The 21,858-nt window shown below is 34.8% G+C and overlaps 1 protein-coding gene across 3 annotated transcripts in view; it reads left to right on the forward strand.

Annotated features, from left to right (window-relative positions):
• LOC150100550 (transforming growth factor beta regulator 1) overlaps positions 1–21,858 on the forward strand; it is a 166,184-nt gene that overhangs the window by 107,047 nt on the left and 37,279 nt on the right. For all 3 annotated transcript variants that reach the window (XM_090401904.1, XM_090401902.1, XM_090401903.1), the window contains one exon: positions 7,929–8,026. In XM_090401904.1, coding sequence (XP_090258030.1) covers positions 7,929–8,026 — 98 coding nt within the window. The remainder of the gene's footprint in view (positions 1–7,928; positions 8,027–21,858) is intronic.

The raw sequence follows: 21,858 nt of genomic DNA on the forward strand, positions 1-21,858 counted from the left end.
CAAGCGAAAAAATTTTTTCTTTCTATTTATTTTGTCTTTAAGGCTTAAAAAGAAGATTATCAAGTATTTTTCTGAAAAATACATTTCAGGATAGGAATTCTGAAATGATTCCAATTGGCATCATTAGGACATTGTGATGCGTATGTGGAAAGCAATGAAAAAAGTCTTCTTTCTTATAAATTCCTTTTTATTGTTCCGGTGTACATCTAAATGCATTTATTTTGAATATAATGATATCTAAATAAGGAAGTTTCCACTTAAAATGTATACAAAATTACTAATGAAATAAATATAAACATAACATAGTATGACATAAAAAAGTAGAGATATTCAATTCAATAATAAGGTCGCAACCTATAAACGTTTGCTATATTGGTGTTGTGACTTTCAAGTCATTTTACGTGGAATTCCTTGAAACAGTTTTTCTCTTTGTTCAGGCAGAGTGAAACATTACATTTCCCACACTTCATTCTGCTATAACTCTTGATATACAGTTTGCATCTTGACTTGTCAGGGAGGTACTCTGGCCAGTGACCCACACCATCATAGCATACATCAGCAACAGGACGAGGTGCTTTCTCTACCCTCTTCTTCTTCGATGGTCCTGGCTTTGACGAGCCAGATGGGCACCCTCTTTTTTCTTGGTTCATTCGTTCCCCTTTTTAGAAGGCCAGCAGCAATACCACACACAAAATCAAGCAGTGGTTGGTGTTTTCCATTCTGCTGATCACAGTGTCTTCTATACAAGAGCCATGCATTGACACATGGCATGTTGATCAAATGAAATACGATCCTCAAGTAGAAGCGATGACCCTTGATGTTGGTGCAATATAGCTGAACAAGCATGTCATGCAGATCCACACCTCCCATAAAAGTGTTGTATTCTTTGATTATTGATGGACGAGGGATATTCACATGTTGTTTAGCAGACCATCGTCTGACATTTTCAACGGGCTCTTGACTTTTATAAGTGGAGATAAGGTGAACTGCCTTACTGTCGAGCCATTTCAGTAGCATGATATTTTCATTGGTCTCTACTCTATAATCATATGAGCCTTGACCACTTTTCTTCAAAGAAGCATCTGTCTGCAAAGAGCAGCCTGTCAGTCTGTTTTTCCTGACAGTTCCCACCATATATATGCCCAACTTTTTCAGTTCTACAGCCAGGTTAAATGAAGTGAACCAATTATCAACAAATAACTTATGGTTCCTATGTTTAGGCAAATTCTCAACTAGCCTCATGACCACATTGCCACTCATACCTAAGGGACCATCTTTCACTTTTGTCCCCTTGCCCACATAAATTTCAAAATCATACACTATCCCACTTACTCCAGCCCATGCAAATTACCCCCAGCAGTGTGGCTTTACATACTGTAGCATAGATGTATGAGATTTGAGTGGTATCATCATTTCGTCAACTGAGTTGTATTCCTCTAGCTCGATTTTCAGAAAATATTTTCTCAGAGATTCCACTAATGGCCTAATTTTGAAGAGTTTGTCATAGAACCATGTTATCATTATTATTTACATGCAAATAGTTTCTCAATTTGCAAAATCGATCACGTGTTGTACTTCCTGCAATAGGCTCATAACGTGTAGAATCAACCCAGTACATTCTGTATTTTGGCATCTTAACAACTCCAGCCAAAATATGCACCCCAATAAATTTGCATATTTCAATCACAGATGTGTTGATAGACTTTCCTGTTTTTTTGCATTGAATACAAATTTGTTTGGTCAACTAAATTTTCTATGATACTGTTATCAATAAATTTTTCAAAATAATTCAATGGGCTTAAGTCATTTGGAGGATCAGAAAATGGGAATTATAGGTTATATCTATTACTTCCATGTTTTTGTGTCGCCAGCATCGATTTCTTATGTCACGTATAGGTGGCTGACCCCTATTTCATGTTTCAAGTTGCACACTGAGCGGTGTGTCATCTTCATCACCATTCTTCCTATGAATTTCCACAGGCACACTGTAGTTGTCTTCATTGAAAGTTTCACCTGCAGCAGCTCCTTCATCTGAAGCTCTGCCTCAAACAGCTGCCCTCAGTGTTTCCTCGTCCACATCATCTTGCAACTCAACATCCGATATATCCCCTTCCAAGAGAAATACAATTTCTTCAGATGATAATGGCTGCGACATATTTTAAAAGAAAAAGATATCAAACTCATAATTATATTGTGACACACTACAAATGCCTAACTTTATATCAAGAATTTCTATTCTTCATTGATAACACTCAGTAGCATGCCAGTATGTCCGGCACCTGTGTGCAAAACTTTAGTTGGTGCCCCTATACCCCCCCAATAAAAAATCACTTTATAAAAATGTATTAGTGAGCAAAAACAAAATGCGAAATATATTCTTTGGCACCTGTGTGCATCGCGCACATTGCACACTGTGCCGCCGTGCCCTGATAACACTTCAAGAGTGATAAATGCGTGCAGAAGAAGCTAATTTTTAAATTATTGTCTTTCTTGTACTTCACCATTTACAAATAATTTACAATTTTTAGAGAAAAAAATTGTAAATTTTTAATATTTTTTAATAAAAATTGTAAATTTATAAAAGAAACAAATAGCCTTCGTTATTTGCATTTGCACAAATAGTCACGTAATTGCGAATAAACAAAGTCGTATCTAACATATTATATACATGTGACCGACTGATTCCAAATGTAATCGCAAATAAACAAGATTGTATCTAACATATTATATACACGTGACCGACTGATTCCGAATGGAATCGTAATATTCTGATAGCAAATATTCAACTTCCGAGCTTATACTCTATAATTCAGTATATGCATATTATTCTACAGTTATCTAAGTCATAAAAACCGATATTGGTACGATTTATACGTATAATACATGCTTGTTATCATTTTCAAGAGTTTCAAGAGTACTAGGATGTCGACACACCATGTGGACGTAAACACACAAAAGGAAAATGCGTGCGAACAACCGATCGGGGAGAAACAGCAGACAGCTGCAATCTGGCGGCAAAGAATGGAACTATGACGTACGATACCAATTGGAATCATTCGCCACGTAATATGGGCTATGAAAGCCAAGAGAGTTAGTGATTCCAATTGGAGTCACTAGGGCAGAAAGGGTTAATAACAGCTAGCAGCTTTTTACCGACACCAATTTGTTGGAGGATGTGAAACAGAAAGGGATGTTGGACATTATCAAATGTTTGAGTAAGCTCTACTGATAGCACTGCCATTGACTGCTTTTACATATTAGCTAAATGGAGTAGATCATGTAGCAGAAATAGATTGAATTTTACTGCTCAGCCTGGAAATACACCTGTGTGCTTTTAATTATGTATCTCATTCCTACTTTGTGCCTGTTATTGATAATGTGGAAAAATATCTTCTATTCAGTATTAGATAGAAAAGTAGGTCTGCAGCTGCTGATTGAGAGATTGATTGATTAATGGAGCGGTATGATCTCTATTATGTTTTCGAATGAGGTTGGCTTGCTACAAATTCACTTGTTATATGTCCTGACAAGAGAAAAGAATTAAACAGTATAACTAGAATGGGAAGAATAAAATCCCAGGCTTCATGGTAACGTTCTGTCCCTAAACTGTTAGGTCTTACGGATTTTCTTGTCTGGCATTCTTTATAGGCTGTGATAACTTCAGATGCAGTAATGGGTCTGTCAAGCCAATCTTGGATATGAACAGGAAAGCCATTAATGTTCCAAGAATTATAATTTCCCACAGTATTGTTATCTTCAAACAGATTTTTGTAGTGCTTTTTGAAAGGAGTCAATGATGTCTGGTCGTGTCTTTACCATTAATACAGATTTGAGTGATAGTCCTTTCTTCGTGGAATTTAGTCATGTGTCTATTGAAAAATGCAGCCGAAAGGCTATCTGCTAAGTGCTGCTATATTCTTATTTTAAAATTTCTTTCTTTCTTCTACTTGTTTCTGCCTTTCCACATCTATCTCTATGTTAACGATGTTGCTGTATTCTTTACTATTGCATTGATTTGCTACAAACCAGCTTCTCTCTTTATACTGGTCTTTTAACTTTTTTCTTTCGAGGAAAGCCTGTTCCTTTCCCCATTCAGTCATATTCTGTTTTATTGCTTGTTTGAATTTTAACCGCATGTCCCAGTTCTAAGTAGTATTATTCCAATTTGAACAGAGGATCTGAAATTTGGTTGAAAAGATCAACAAAAAATTTGGTGGAAGTTTCCATGTTCCAGAACTGATTTCTACTTGTTACATGTAGTGGAACTTAAGTAGAACCGGATTATGATCTAACATGTTGATTTCAAGATGTTTTATCTGAATTATCCTATTTATAAGGGAAGAAGAGATATAAATTCGATCAAGATGGGAACAATACCTTGATTCATGTATGTGTAAGCATGGAGATTAGGATTGCAAATCCTCCATATGTCTACTAGTTGAGCATTACTGAGACATGTTTTTAACTGTGCATTTCCCACTTTTCCACTCCTGAGGTGTCCTCCTGTTTTGTCTAATGCAGAGTTTTCAATACAATTCCAGTCTCTAGATGCTATAATGAGTGGGTGCCATATAAATATGGCTACAATTTCTGAAAGAATTTTCATCTAACTGTTCCATTGGATGAGGCATAAATATTTATAAACTTTATTACACACACACCGACAGTGTTATTTCCAGTCTATTGTCAAAATTCTCCCTTTTGCATCTCTTTGGATATTACAGAATGATCCAAGGATGGGGGGGGGGGACAAGAGGTCTCATCAATGAAAGCCAGACACAGAAGTGATACCAAGGTTGAAGTAATGCACAAGTCATATTTCCATACACAAGTAGTCAAAAGGTATCGCACCTTATTACTAAATTACTCTTGAAAATTTTTTTCTCTTGGTTATATTATAAATTAAAGATGCCAAGAAATTATATTCTTGGTTTCATCCTTCACCCAAGCGTAAGCAAACAAAGTTTGCACATGAAGTAACTTCATGACTTGGCTACTTGTATATAGAGGCTAATGACTTCACATCAATTGCCTTCGTATCCCATAATGCAATGCACATATTCTTGCAGACGTGTAATGCTATTATGCATTATAGGAAGAGCTGCCCAGATTGGTTTCAACCTTTATTGATGTCTCATCATTGGGAGCCAGACCCAGAACTGATACAAAGGTTGAAATATCACAGAAGTCATAATTTCATATGCAAGTAGTCAAAAGGTGTCACACCTTATTACTGTTTCTCTGACCTAATCAGTCAATATTTTCTTCAGTGTTTGCAGTGAATCTCCAAGGTTTGATTCTTGTTTTCTCTTTCATTTTTTCTTGAATAATGTTTGTATATTTGAGTCTACAGTTCACCTCTGAAACATGCTCAACCTTGATTCGTTTTAAAACTTTCTTATATACTCTTCTTTTCAATATGAAATTTAACTTTATCCTGCTCAAACTAAATAGTGATCACTTCCTGTTTCAAATCATCCTCTGTGTACTTTGTATTCTGAATTAGTGGAAAAACATCACTATCAACTATAACATAGTCTATGAGACTTCTTGCATCTTCTCTCCATGTGAATTTGTGCACATTTTTATGTTGGAACATGGTGTTATTAATAATAGTCCACGTTCTGAACAGAAATCCAGTAGGCACTTATTATTATTATTAGCTTTGCTCTTTTCTCTAAATTTTACCCAAGTATTTCTATATGTCTGGTAATTGTTTCCTATTCTTCTGTTTTCATCTCCAACAACTACCAACTTTTTCTTTTTTGTTGTGTAAGCTGCCTTATTTAATGCCTCAAAAAAAAAGTTCTCTACTTCTTCCTTAGTAGAATCTTTAATGGGACCATAAGCACAAATTAGTCTCATTGTCCTGTTCCACATTCTGATATTGCCCAGATCACTGTACTTGATATTGCCTGCCATTCAAGATTATCCTTGTATTTAGTGTTGAATACTATAGCCACTCCTTCTTTTCGCTGATTGTTATTGTTGCTTAGAAAGATCTCACCTGTTTTTTCTTTGTTTCGGTCAAGTCTGTTATGTCAATCTGGTAGTTATCCAATTCTTCTGCTGGTTCCATTTCTTTTCCATTGATGCTTCTTACATTGTTAGTACCAATCTTTAACTTCATTGATGTTGAGTTGGGATGTGTTTCGGGATCTGTTCCAGTAGCTGACTTTGCACTATTTGCTGTAATTCCCTAACAAAAACAATAGGGGCCTTGTTTAATGAGTGATGCTCCAGCCAGTGTGAAATTCTGTTATTGTGGTTTAAGCCACAAAGAATACAATTTGGTTGGCAAAATCCCAAATTGTTAGCCTATCCTCATTCATTCAGAATCCAGGTAGATACCTAACAGGGTGCACCATGAGAGGGTGAGGATTGGACATTAGGTTATAAGTCCCAGTTGATTCTCTTCATTCCTTAAAAGGTTATATGGAGGTCTCCTCCCAGTTATACAGATTTGACCTTTAAACATCCCCCTCTGACTTTCTGACATATCCTCTACATTTTCAACAGGTTTCAGATCTGGGCTTTTTGGTGGCTAGGGAAGATGGTGGACTGCTGTCATGCCTGTTGAACCTTTATTGGACAATTTTTGCACAATGGACAGTTACCTCCTCATAGAATAGAATATCATATTCGCATCCACCTATTCCTGAATTCTCTTATTGACCAACTTTTCCATTACTTTTATCACCGTTCCTGAGATACCAATTAGTCTATCATTTGTTACTGCAGTCTTAGAACCTCCCTTATGCAAGAGAATTATTTTGCCATCTTTCCACTGTTTCCTCTTTTCACTCTTTTGCACTTACCCTTTTTCCTCCTCTACTTAATGTAGAAGAATTATTCAAAGTTATCCTGCAATTAATTGCATTGAACTAATTAAGATGAGTGTTGATGCGCTATGCCCTCTCAAAAGTTTCATACATCAATATAATGCAATCCCACGGTCATGGGCATCCGCAAGGGGGACGGGGCACTTCCCCCTGGATCGATTAAAAAATTCCACAAATTTAATCATAAAATTGATTGAGATATGTAATCTTACACCCTCGACCCTGAGAATGCTTTGTCTGTCTTAAAATTTTATTATGGGTTGGCCTGTTGTGGGGTAGCCATAGAACACGTGTTTTATTGCAGTAATAAAACAGGTGTTCCTGTTTTTGGTTCATCTTTTTCATTTGTGAACAGTGACTGGTTAGTTTGCCCTCTGTCTAGTAAGTTATAGAGTGAAATGTGAATTGTAAATTTATAGTGAAACAAATTTAAAAAATATGCCGGTCAATTTTTTAATATATGAAATTGTGCTAAAAACTATTAATTCTGAATACCTTTTTTTCCCCCAAGAATTAAAGATCATTAAAATTGATGCAAAATGAAAATAATGTATTTATAGTTTACATCGACAAATAATTACACAAAAAAAAGCTAAGAGATGTTTATTGATGTAATTATTTAATTAAATCAATAATTATAAAAACTTATTGATGTAATTATTTGTCTCCAAGCTTCCCCCCCCCCCATTTCCTGGAAAACATGACAGCACACCCAACCAAAATGATCATGTGATGCCACTAATATGTATATATATATATATACACATTCACACACACACACACACACACACACACACACACACACACACACACACACACACACACACACACACACACACACACACACACACACAGTAACCTACCATTTGTCAGACCTTCAACACAACGACCCTTCAGTTATCTGATTCTCCAATTATCAGAACTCACCCTTCTGATAATTGAAGGATTGGATAAACAGTAGATTACTGTGTATCAATTAATAAAAACCCATTCTATATCTTATCAATGAATATTTGTATACTTTAATTACTTTATATATCAAAGCAATTAAAATATATTTAATATACTTTAATTTTGAATTGTTAGTTTGAGGTTGTAGCAGAAGATGATCCAGAACACCCTATAGTTGGAAGTACAGCAAATGAATGTCATTCTAATTTATTGAAGGCTGTTAATGCAGCTTGGTAAGTAATGCTCTTTTTGCATTGGAAAGAAAGGTACTCACACAGATACTGTATATATGTTGAATAATAAGTTAATTACCTTCCTGAAGAGCTCACTTAGTGAGTATGGGAGTGACACACCTGAGGTAACTGATGCTGGACCATGCCTTACTTTGTATAATATCTGTAGATTGGTGCATCCCCTTCTTTTTCTTTCCTTCTCTCTCCTTCCCCCCAGTGCATTTAGAGTATTTGAGGGCTAGGGGTGAATCTCTTCTGTTTTGCCTATTTCATTTTGTCTTGTAGGCTGGTCCCTCAGCCAGAGACACAGCCATGTCATTGGACACCTTATGCTTTGGCTAGTAACCAATTCACAGTAATAATACCCTGATTAATGCTTAGGATGCATTCCTAGAAGACAAAGTGCTAAACAAAACAGTGTTAAACAGAGTCATTTTAACACTTAGTAAATAGGGATAGAGAAACATGCAACCATGAATAAACAAGTTTTACTTTAATTTTAAGTTATTTTTATATTAACTTGCAAAATATACATATACATATGTACTTGCAAAATAACACATATACAAATGTACACAGAAATACAAAGTTTATTTTTGTGCTGTCAAAGGTTCTGGCTCTTCTGAAATTCTTGATTTTTTTTAGTAATGAAGTCATCTAGTGTCATTAGTCTTTTTCTTTTTCTCTCATTAAGCAATTGTTGGTAGCAAGAGATTGCATCCAAAACACCTCGTCTTGCTTTTGTACTTCTTTCAATCTGGTCATTTGCTACAAATTGATCAACAATTTCAGTTATCATCACCAAACTTTTACTGAGGAAATCTATAGCAAGTTCTTTGGGTTCTTCATTTATCAGAATCACTATTTTCAGGTCCTGCATGAATCCCTTGTTCTGCCTGTTCTTCAGTATCTGTACTTGCTGGTTCTCCGGTGATTTGAATATTATAGAGGTTTCTTCTTTTTTTTAAATCTATCAAACCAACCTCTGCTAGCTGATGTTTTTGCTCATATCCTCTCTTTGTTTTTGAATATGATTAAAAATACTTCTGGCCTTTTCCATGATTATTGCCTGACTTAATGGCATGTTACATTCGGTTTCATCATCATCCAAATGGAAAGACGTTTCTCCATTTCCTCTAAAACATTGCTTCTGGATCGAGTTACCTTTGTTGCAGAAGACGTTGTGGCTGCTGAACACTTAATTTTGTCCCTTTTTTTTTAAAAAAAATCGTTCATATAGTAGAAGTAGACAAATTTATAGCAGCTCCAATGTCAACTTGACATTCACCTTTTTCTAATCGCCTTAGCACTTGCATTTTAATGTCGAGCGAAATGCTTTTTCATATCAATTTTGTTTAATCATCTGCCCACTCATTTTGAATAATTTAAATAATGATAGTAATGATTAATTTTTAATGAACAATTAGAATTTTTGTTGACTTCCTTGGTCAATAATATCTATGATTAAAGCACATAAATAACATTTTACACAGTACTCCAAATCATATCAATAGCGTGGACACTGTTTCACTGCTGATGAACAATGTATGGGGGAAAACAAATGCATGGGACAAACATAGATTTAGGGGAATTACAGCGCTACGATGAATTGTCACCTTTCGCTAATTGGTTCAGGTTCAGAAATAATTGTATTATATACGAATCAGGGGTAATACAGCAATAAATTGAAATGTAAATTTAGCACTTTTTTAGGCTTTGAGTAGAATCATGTTATATCGAATCATGGAATATGTAGTGGTTTTTTTAGGGTTCAGAAAAACCTGTGTTATATCAAATCACCGTTAAACAGGGTCATACTGTATTCTAATTATTTTCAAGTCTCAAAGAAAGAATTCAAGGACTGCTCAAAATGGAAATGATCCTAGACCAACTAAAGGTACCGATTGGAAAAAGATTATCATTAATTTTACTACCTGCAATGTAAGAAGTTTACCTTACAAAGAAAACTAAATAGATGAAATTTTATATCAAAAGAAAATAAAACTAGCAGTATTGACTGAAACAAAGAAGAAAAATCAGGCAACCAAAGAAACTGATAATTACATACATATTTATAGTGAAGTACAAGAAAACCAGAGAGCAAGAGCAGGAGTATCAATCATGATTCACAAATCCTTTAAGACAGTACCAATAATTATAAATACTGGAATGAAAGAATATTACAACTCAAATTGAATTTCATAGAGGATGTCTCACAGTTCTTGGATCAAATGCTCCGGAGGAGGAAAGAGAAGAGGAAAGCTCAGACTTCTGTAACCAACTCGAAATTGTAACAGAAAAATAACCAAAAACGACATGTTATTACTTATTACTGCTGGGTGATTTAAAGGCTTGCATAGACAATATGAAAAATCCAAAATCATGTTGGAACTTTTGGAGAATTAGTAAAGAAATAGAAACAGCTAAAGATTAATCAACTTCTCAATCTACGATAATCCAAGAATAATAAGTACAATGTTCAAACATAAAGACGTCCATAAATTCACATGATCAGCAAGAGGATTGAAATCAATTATAGATTATTATCATCATCATCAAATTCCTGCCATGTACCTTGAGGGTACATGGCAGGAATTTGTACAGGATATGATAGTACTACATGAAAAAAATTACATCATTACTAACTTCCTATCTACAGTTTTCCTCCAAATCATTCTGTTACTTGTCAAGACTTCAACATTATCAGATCTTATATTTCTATCGTCTAAGGCACTTTGTATCGTATCAATTCACCTATATCTTGTCTCCCTCTGGGTCATTTTCCTGCCAACCTGACAAAGAACACTTGTTTTGCTAATCTTTCTTCGCCCATTCTGTTTAAGTGACCATACCACCTGAGATTAGCTCTGCTAATGCATTCCTGGATGCTGACAATGTCAAGTTCTTTCCTAATATCTATGATATTGCCATTGATGCCATCTGTTCACACCTATAATCTTTCTCGGGACTCTCATATCTGCAGTCTCTAGTCTTTGCTCAAGTGTTTTACTTCTGACCCAGCTCTCATATCAATAAGTTCAAACTGGTTTGAACACTGTCTTGTATACAGCTAATTTAGTGTTCCGACTAATTTCTCTCTTATTCCATATGAATTTATTCAGTTGACTTTCCACCATACCAGCTTTGCTGATTCTGTTGTCTATTTCTATATTTAATTTACCATCTTCAGTAAAAATCATGCCTAAGTAGCTGAAATGTTTTACTCGTTCCACAGGTTCTCCATTCACAACACAGTTGATATTTTCAATGATTCTGCTTATTTTCATTGTCTTTGTCTTTTTATTGCTGACCTTCATACCATATCCATTACAACAGCTATTCAATTTAGTCAGAGAATCTTGCAGACTAGTAGCGGATTTATTTAGAAGTATAACATCATCTGCATAAAGCAAAGAGCTGACATTAATATCTCCAATTTTGATATCATGTTTAATACCACTTTCCTTCATAATGTGATCCATATAGATAATGAATAACAGAGGGGATAATGTACATCCTTGTGTCATACCAGATTTAACATTAAACCATCTTCCTGTACTTCCTTCAATTCTAACTGCTGACTTAACTCAAATAAAGACTAAGTATTGCTTGATATAATGCCCCGTTCACACTATATAACTGCAGCGTATTGAATAGCTTCTCTCTTGGCACCTTGTCATATGCCTTTTCCAAATCGACAAAACTTAAATACAGATCTTTGTTATATTCCAATGCTTTCTCGACTATTTGTCGTAAAGTGAAGATCTGATCCTGACAGCCTCTATTTGGACTGAATCGCTTGTTCTTCACCAAGCTTTTCTTCCACAATTCTTCTCAACCGTTTCTCAAGTATACTTGCATAGATCTTGCCAGGAACACTCAGTAGGGAAATACCTCTGTAATTCTCACATTCGGTTTTATGTCCCTTTTTATATATGGGTACTATGAGAGCTCTACTTTAATCATCGGGAATTCATCCCTCTGTCCAGGCTTTCTGAACTATGCAGTGCAGTCACTGTAAGACTCTTATACCACCATACTTTACCATTTCTGGTTGAATATCATCTACTCCTGCTGCCTTTCCACATTTCAAGCTTTGATGACTTTTTCTACTTCAAGAATGGATATGTATTCCTGACTGCATTCCTGGTCAGTGTTTTTTACCACTGTGCTGTCATCACTGCTGGTTTCATTTAGCAGTTTTTCAAAGTAATTACTCCATACTTCAAGGATATCTTTTTCTACCATTTTCATGTCACCTTTATCATCTGTAACTCCTTTTACAGCACTCTTTCCTCCATTCTTAAGCTTCTTCAACAAACTCCAGAATATTTTGCCACCTTCTTGATATTTATTTTCTATATTCTTGCCAAAGTCCTCCCATGACTTTTGTTTAGCTAGTTTTACACAGTGTTTAGCATTCTTGCATTTGTCTCTATATTCTCTAAGAGCTCAAGCTGACTTATTTGAGAGGAACTTTTGATATGCTTTCTTCTTTTCCTTCACTGCCTCTTTAACTTCTTGTGTCCACCAGGGAGTTCTGATTGTTTTATCCTTGCAGACAACCTCACCACATGCCTCTCTGGCAGAATCTGTCAATGTTTTATTCAGAGTTTGCCACTGAATCTCCAAGGTTTGATTCCTGTTCTCAAACTCTTTCATTTTTTCTTCAATAATCTTTGTGTATTTTAGTCTACAGTTCACATCTGAGAGCTGCTCAACTTTTATTTGCTTTAAAACTTTCTTACATGTTATTCTTTTCAATATGAAATTCAATTTTATCCTGCTCAAGATTAAATAGTGATCACTTCCAATTTCAAATCCTCTGTACACTCTGGTGTCCTGCACCAGGGAGAAAACATCACTATCAACAATATCATAGTCAACAAGACTTTTCTTATTCCTAGCCCCTCCTCTCCATGTGAATTTGTGCACATTTTTATGTGTTGGAACATGGTGTTAGTAATAACCAGTACATCTCCTGAGCAGAAATCCAACAGATATTTGCCACTATTATTAGCTTTGCTCTTTTCTCCAAATTTTCCCAAAACATTTTTGTATGTCTGACAATCACTTCCTACTCTGCTATTTAGATCCCCAACAAGGACCAACTTTTCCTTTTTCATTGTGTCAGTTGCTTTTTCTAAAGCCTCAAAAAATTCCTCCACTTCTACCTTAGTAGAACCTTCTGTGGGACTATAGACATAAATAAGTATCATTGTCTAGTTCCCCATTCTCATATTTGCCCACATTACTCTACTTGAGACTGACTGCCATTCAAGAAGATTAGCCTCGTATTTTGTGTTGAATACTATGGCTACTCCTTTTCCTTGATTGTCATTGCCTGAATATAACATGGGATGCTTAATGGTCAAAGCTGTATAACTGAGAGGAGACCTCCACATAGCCTTTAAAGGAATGCGGAGAACCGACCAGGGCTTCTGACCTAATGTCCAATCCTCACCTTCTCGTGGTGCACTCTGTTGGGAATCTACTTTGATACTGAACGAACGAGGATGGGCTGGCAATTTGGGATATAGCCGACCAAATTGTATTCCTATTGATTAAACCAAAATAAAAAAATGATGGTACAACATGACAAAATTTCATGCCGGCTGTAGGCGTCGCCCGGTTAAACAAGGCCCCCGTTGTTTTCGCCAGGGAACCAGGACGAACAGCGAAAAGTCAGCTACTGGAACAAATCTGAAAACAAACCCCAACTCAACATCACCAGAGTTAAAGATCGGTACTATCAACGTAAGAAGCCTGAATGGCAAAGAAATGGAGCTAGCTGAGGAATTAGATAAGTACCAGATCGACATAATAGGGGTGACTGAAACAAAAAAGACCAAAACTGGTGAGATATTTCTGAGCAATAAATACAAAATGTTATGTTCAGGCAATAACAATCAAGGAAAAGAAGGAGTAGCCATAGTATTCAACACAAAATACAAGGCTAATCTTCTTGAATGGCAGTCAGTCTCAAGTGGAGTAATGTGGGCAAATATGAGAATGGGGAACTGGAGAATGAGACTTATTTGTGCCTATGGTCCCACAGAAGGTTCTACTAAGGTAGAAGTGGAGGAATTTTTTGAGGCTTTAGAAAAAGCCACTGACACAAAGAAAAAGGAAAAGTTGGTCCTTGTTGGGGATCTAAATAGTAGAGTAGGAAATGATTGTGAGACATACAAAAATATTTTGGGAAAATTTGGAGAAAAGAGCAAAGCTAATAATAATGGCAAATATCTGTTGGATTTCTGCTCAGGACATGGACTGGTTATTACTAACACCATGTTCCAACATAAAAATGTGCACAAATTCACTTGGAGAGAAGAGGCTAGGAATAAGAAAAGTCTCATTGACTATGTTATTGTTGATAGTGATGTTTTCTCCCTGGTGCAGGACACCAGAGTGTACAGAGGATTTGAAATTGGAAGTGATCACTATTTAGTCTTGAGCAGGATAAAATTGAATTTCATATTGAAAAGAATAACATGTAAGAAAGTTTTAAAGCGAATAAAAGTTGAGCAGCTCTCAGATGTGAACTGTAGACTAAAATACAGAAATATTATTGAAAAGAAAATGAAAGAGTTTGAGAACAGGAATCAAACCTTGGAGATTCAGTGGGAAACTCTGAAGAAAACATTGATTGATTCTGCCAGAGAGGCATGTGGTGAGGTTGTGTGCAAAGATAACAAAATCAGAACTCCCTGGTGGACACAGGAAGTTAAAGAGGCAGTGAAGGAAAAGAAGAAAGCATATCAAAAGTTCCTGGCAAATAAGTCAGCTTTTACTCTTACAGAATGCAGAGACAAATGTAAGAAAGCTAAACAGTGTTAAAACTAGCTAAACAAAAGTCATGGGAGAACTTTGGCAAGAATATAGAAAATAAATATCAAGAAGGTGGCAAAATATTCTGGAGGTTGTTGAAGAAGCTTAGGAATGGAGGAAAGAGTGCGGTAAAAGGAATTAGAGATGATAAAGGTGAAATGAAAACAGGAGAAAAAGATATCCTTGAAGTATGGAGTAATTACTTTGAAAAACTGCTAAATGAAACAAGCAGTGATGACAGCACAGTGATAAAAAACACTGACCAGGCATACAGTCAGGAATACATATCCATACTTGAAGTAGAAAAAGCTATCAAAGGCTTGAAATGTGGAAACGCAGCAGGAGTAGATGATATTCGACCAGAAATGCTGAAGTATGGTGGTATAAGAGTCTTACAGTGGCTGCACTGCATAGTTCAGAAAGCCTGGACAGAGGGACGAATTCCTGGTGATTGGAGTAGAACTCTCATAGTACCCATATATAAAAAGGGAAATAAAACCGAATGTGAGAATTACAGAGGTATTTCCCTACTGAGTGTTCCTGGCAAGATCTATGCAAGTATACTTGAGAAATGGTTGAGAAGAATTGTGGAAGAAAAGCTTGGTGAAGAACAAGCTGGATTCAGGCCAAATAGAGGCTGTCAGGATCAGATCTTCACTTTACGACAAATAGTCGAGAAAGCATGGGAATATAACAAAGATCTCTATTTAAGTTTTGTCGATTTGGAAAAGGCATATGACAAGGTGCCAAGAGAGAAGCTATTCAATACTCTGCAGTTATATGGTGTCAATGGGGCATTATATCAAGCAATACTTAGTCTTTATTTGAGTTGTGAGTCAGCAGTTAGAATTGAAGGAAGTACAGGAAGATGGTTTAATGTTAAATCTGGTGTGAGACAAGGATGTACATTATCCACTCTGTTATTCATTATCTAAATGGATCACATTATGAAGGAATGTGGTATTAAACCTGATATCAAAATTGGAGATGTTAATGTCAGCTCTTTGCCTTATGCGGATGATGTTATACTTCTAAATAAATCTGCTACAAGTCTGCAAGATTCTCTGACTAAATTGAATAGCTGTTGTAATAGATATGGTATGAAGGTCAGCAATAAAAAGACAAAGACAATGAAAATAGGCAGAATCATTGAAAATATCAACTGTGTTGTGAATGGAGAACCTGTGGAACAAGTAAAACATTTCAGCTACTTAGGCACAATTTTTAATGAAGATGGTAAACTAAATATAGAAATAGACAACAGAATCAGCAAAGCTGGTATCGTGGGAAGTCAATTGAATAAATTCATATGGAATAAGAAAGAAATTAGTCGGAACACTAAATTAGCTGTATACAAGACTGTGTTCAAACCAATTTTAACTTATGGATCTGAGAGCTGGGTCAGAAGTAAAACACTTGACCAAAGACTAGAGACCGCAGATATGAGAGTCCTGAGAAAGATTAGAGTCGTGAACAGATGGCATCAATGGCAATATCATATTAAAAATGAGGATATTAGGAAAGAACTTGACATTGTCAGCATCCAGGAATGCGTTAGCAGAGCTAATCTCAGGTGGTATGGTCACTTAAATAGAATGGGAGAAGAAAGATTAGCAAAACAAGTGTTCTCTGCCAGGTTGGCAGGAAAACGACCCAGAGGAAGACCAAGATATAGGTGGGTTGATACGGTACAAAGTGCCTTAGACGATAGAAATATAAGATCTGATAATGTTGGAGTCTTGACAAGTGACAGACTGATTTGGAGGAAAATTGTAGATAGGAAGTTAGTAATGATGTAATTTTTTCATGTAGTACTGTCATATCCTGTACACCCCTTGAGGGTACATGGCAGGAATTTGATGATGATGATGATGAATATAACATTTTGTATTTATTGCTCAGAAAGATCTCACCAGTTTTTGTCTTTTTTGTTTCAGTCACCCCTATTATGTCGATCTGGTACTTATCTGATTCCTCAGCTAGCTCCATTTCTTTGCCATTCAGGCTTCTTACGTTGATAGTACCGATCTTTAACTCTGGTGATGTTGAGTTGTGGTTTGTTTTCAGATTTGTTTCAGATTTGACTTTTTGCTGTTTGCCCTGGTTCCCTGGCAAAAACAACGAGGGCCTTGTTTAACCAGGCGACGCCCCAGCCGGCATGAAATTTTGTCATGTTGTACCATCATTTTTTATTTTGGTTTAACCAATAAGAATACAATTTGGTTGGCTAAATCCCAAATTGCCAGCCCATCCTCGTTCGTTCAGTATCCAAGTAGATACCCAACAGGGTGCACCACGAGAAGGTGAGGATTGGACATTAGGTCAGAAGCTCTGGTCGGTTCTCTGCATTCCTTTAAAGGCTATGTGGAGGTCTCCTCTCAGTTATACAGCTTTGACCCTTAACGCCCTTTATAGATTATTATAATATAGCAATAATAAAATAGGTAGATTCATTCTTGATGTTAGTCTTCCAAGGTTTTGAAATTGAATCTGATCTTTATCTATGTGTGACATCAATATGTTCACCCCCGCCACCGCCATGGATAAAATCCAGTATCCATTAGACAACCGAGAACTTTGGTTTTAAGTCAGCTCATTATCTGACTCTGATAAAAGGGAACTATATCAGCCAAAATTAAATGAAAATTCACAACTACCACCCTCAGATGAATCTATTAATAAAGAGTGTAATCATTTTTGCAATATTTTAGGAGATTTAGCATGAGAAATCTTGGGAATGAAAACATAATGGAAAAGATAAAAAAAGGTCTTCGTAACTGGGAACCAGAAATCAAGAAAATCATGGATAAAAAATGGTTGATCACAAACAAAAGAGAGGATGAAATTGAATAAAACACACAAGAGCAATAGCAAAAAGAGAAACACGTAAAAGACATTGAGTTCAATGGAACAATTTTGTTACCAATTTAGAAAACGATATGGATAAACTCTATATCCATATCACAAACATAAATTTATAAGACACATGAATAATAAATAGTCTTAGAGAATCAAGCTTATACCATACCTTTGGAGGACTGGCTTAAATACTATAAAGGATTATGGACAATTCATTTTAGAAATTATGGATTTTAGAACCATGTTATAAATAACTATTTTAATTTCCTGATGTTTTGACCTTCATATGAAGGTCATCATCTGGAGTATATACAAGGACAAGCTGGGTTACGTTTCACACAGTATGCTAAAGAGACAATGATTTGATCAACGGTTTGATCAATATGAAAATATAATAATAATAATAAAAACAGATAAAATTAATTATTTAGAAACTGCATCAAAGCTAAATTCTATTTAAGATAACATAAGAGAAACATTCTTTCATATAGATAGTTTTCTTATAACAATGATGTCCTTGTTTGATAACAATTGTTATATTAGATTTAAGATTCTGGATTATCTACAGTCATGTTTATAGTTAACTCTTAGGGAGAAAAGTTCCATGGGTAGAATATGTGCCTTCCATATGCTAGAGATTTTCAGACCATCATTATTGTTCAAATTAGGGTGGTTGATAAGAATGTCACAGGCTTCCTTAAATTTACGTTCATAGCTGGGAAAAATTTGTATCATATCTACAAAATGACATATACAAAATAAGACCCAGTACATACAAAATACTAAAACACATGAATATAAAATGAACATGAATATCTGTTTCACAATTTATATTTGCAGATATAAAAGAAACTGCAAATATAAATTGTGAAAGAGATGTAAAAGAATTCTTGGAGTACTTTACAGATCTTTGGATGGATAATCCTGGCATCAAAAATAATTACACCAGAAACTTACGAATACCTTAAATGATATAATAACAATGAAAGAATTGAAGGACAACCTAAATAATATAAAAAATGGCAAATCAGCAGGAGAAGATGGGATAAACTCCGAACTGTATAAATTTGCTGGAAAAAAATTTCATCAAAGATTTTTAAATAAAATATATACAAATGGACAAATACCAATAGAATGGAATACAAGCATAGTAATACCTATATTTAAAAAGGGGGATAAAACAAAACCTGCTAACTACAGAGGTAGTAGTTTATTGAATACATGCTACAAAATATGTAGCAGAATACTGAATGAAAAACTAAAAATATACAGTGAAAAAATATTGGAATGTCAAAATGGATTTAGAAAAGGATGCTCTACAATAGATGCAGCTTTCTGTTTAAAACTACTTATAGAAAAAAGAAGAGAATTTAATTTGGAAACTCATCTTTTGTTTATAGATTACAAAAAAGCATTTGACAGAGTAAAAAGATATATACTGTTTGATATATACAAAGAATAAATATACCTAATATTTTACCATATGCAATATTGAATATATACAAAAATAATGAAATAAAAATAAATGAAAAGTTGTCTGAAAAACAATCTATAAACGTAGGAGTAAGACAGGGGTTCCCTCTGTCTCCAACACTTTTCAATATTTACATTAATGAAATATTAATACAGTGGAACACCTTAAACAATAAAGGTATAGAAATTTCCTGGAATAACAAAATAAATCCACTATTATTTGCAGATGATCAGGTAATAATATCAGATAAGGAAGACAATTTACAAAGAGCAATATATAATTTAAACATTATCGTAGAACAGTTTGGAATGAAAATTCTATAGATAAAACTAAAACAATGGCATTTTGTGGACAAACTCCAGTTAGAAGCAAAATAGTTATTAATAATAAAATAATAGAACAGATAAATACTTTAAGTTATCTTGGATGTGAAATATCATATGAAGGAGAAAAAGAGATAAAATTAAAAACTTCAAAATTTTTACAGATTATAGGCCTGATAAATAGAACACTCACCCCAAATATAGTACAAAAAGAAACACGTTTGAAAATATACAATACTTTAGCAGTGCCCACATTATTATATTGCAGTGAAATTTGGGCAATAAACAAAGAATAAAAACAAGTGAAATGAGATTTATGAGAAGAACTGCAAAATACACATTATTAGATTAAAAAAGAATGAAGATATTTTAAAAGAACTAAAAACAAAATCAATAGAAGAAAAACTAAACAATTATAAACAAAAATGGATTGAACATGTAAACTGAATGGTCAATGCCCGACATCCAAAACAAATGCTAAAATATAAGCCAATTGGAAGGAGAAGGTAGGGTAGACCTCAAAAAAGGATATTGGATAGATAATGAAACCGGAACAGACCAATATGGTCTATACCCGTAATTAGTGTTATGATGATGAAAATATAATAATAAAAAAACAAACAGATAAAATTAATTAATTATTTAGAAATTACGTCAAAGCCAAATTCTATTTAAGATAACATAAGAGAATGTTCTCCTTTTTTATTATTATATTTTCACTAGAGGTCATGCCAGTAGAATAACTGTTGATCAAATCATTGTCTCTTTAGCATACTGTGTGAAATGTAACCAACTTGTCCTCGTATATTTGTATATACTCCAGATGATGACCTTAATATGAAGGTCGAAACGTCAGGAAATTAAAATAGTTGTTTATAACATGGTTGTAAAGTCCATAATTTCTAAAAATGAATGCCGATCAACATTCACTGCACGTGCAACACTAAAAGAAGGGATTATGGACAATTGATGACAACCCACTCTCTGAACCATTATCTGCAAATAATTCAGCAGATTTCTTTACTCTTGAAGATTTAGAGTCAACACTCAAATAATCCAAGAGCCATAGAAGTCCAGGAGAAGATGGTATCAATATGCAACTTTTCAAATGCTCTGGAGACTACTTCAGATACAACCTACTAAAATTCATGAATAAGATCCTAAATGGCCAATTACCACCAGAAAACACAAAATGCTGTGATCGTTCCTGTCTTCAAAAAAGACAATGTTAATGTCAAAACTATAGAGGCATTAGCCTTTTAAATACTGGATATAAAATATATTCAAGTCTCTTAAAGACTAAATTAAACAAATATGAAAATATTTTTGGAGACACACAACCGGTTTCTGTAAAGGCAGATCCTGCACCAGTGCCTTTTTCACTCTCATGCTACTGATAGAAAAAAAAAGAAGAAAATTCAATTTAGAGACCCATATATTATTCATCGATTATTTAAAAAAAAGAAAAAAAAAAAAAAGGCTTTTGATAGAGTCAGTCGTAACAAGCTACTGGAAATATTAAGAGATGACAACATTCCTAACCAGTTAATTAAAGCAATTTTCATCACCATCATCATCATCAAATTCCTGCCATGTACCCTCAAGGGGTGTACAGGATATGATAGTACTACATGAAAAAAATTACATCATTATTATTAATTTTCTATCTGCAATTTTCCTCCAAATCAGTCTGTTACTTCTCAAGACTCCAACCTTATCAGATCTTATATTTCTATCGTCTAAGGCACTTTGTACCGTATCAATCCACCTATATCTTGGTCTTCCTCTGGGTCGTTTTCCTGCCAACCTGACAGAGAACACTTGTTTTGCTAATCTTTCCTCGCCCATTCTGTTTAAGTGACCATACCACCTGAGATTAGCTCTGCTAACGCATTCCTGGATGCTGACAATGTCAAGTTCTTTCCTAATATCCTCGTTTTTCATATGATATTGCCATTGATGCCATCTTTTCACGCCTATAATCTTTCTCAGGACTCTCATATCTGTGGTCTCTAGTCTTTGGTCAAGTGTTTTACTTCTGACCAAAGACTAGAGACCACAGATATGAGAGCTCTCAGATCCATAAGTTAAAACTGGTTTGAACACTGTCTTGTATACAGCTAATTTAGTGTTCCGACTAATTTCTCTCTTATTCCATATGAATTTATTCAATTGATTTTCCACCATACCAGCTTTGCTGATTCTGTTGTCTATTTCTATATTTAATTTACCATCTTCAGTAAAAATCATGCCTAAGTAGCTGAAATGTTTTACTTGTACCACAGGTTCTCTATTCACAACACAGTTGATATTTCAATGATTCTGCTTATTTTCATTGTCTTTGT

The sequence above is a fragment of the Typopeltis vanoorti genome, chromosome 12 (genome assembly GCF_054136105.1).
Source record: "Typopeltis vanoorti isolate ZY-2024b chromosome 12, IOZ_Tvanoo_1.0, whole genome shotgun sequence".
NCBI classification, from domain to species: domain Eukaryota; kingdom Metazoa; phylum Arthropoda; class Arachnida; order Uropygi; family Thelyphonidae; genus Typopeltis; species Typopeltis vanoorti.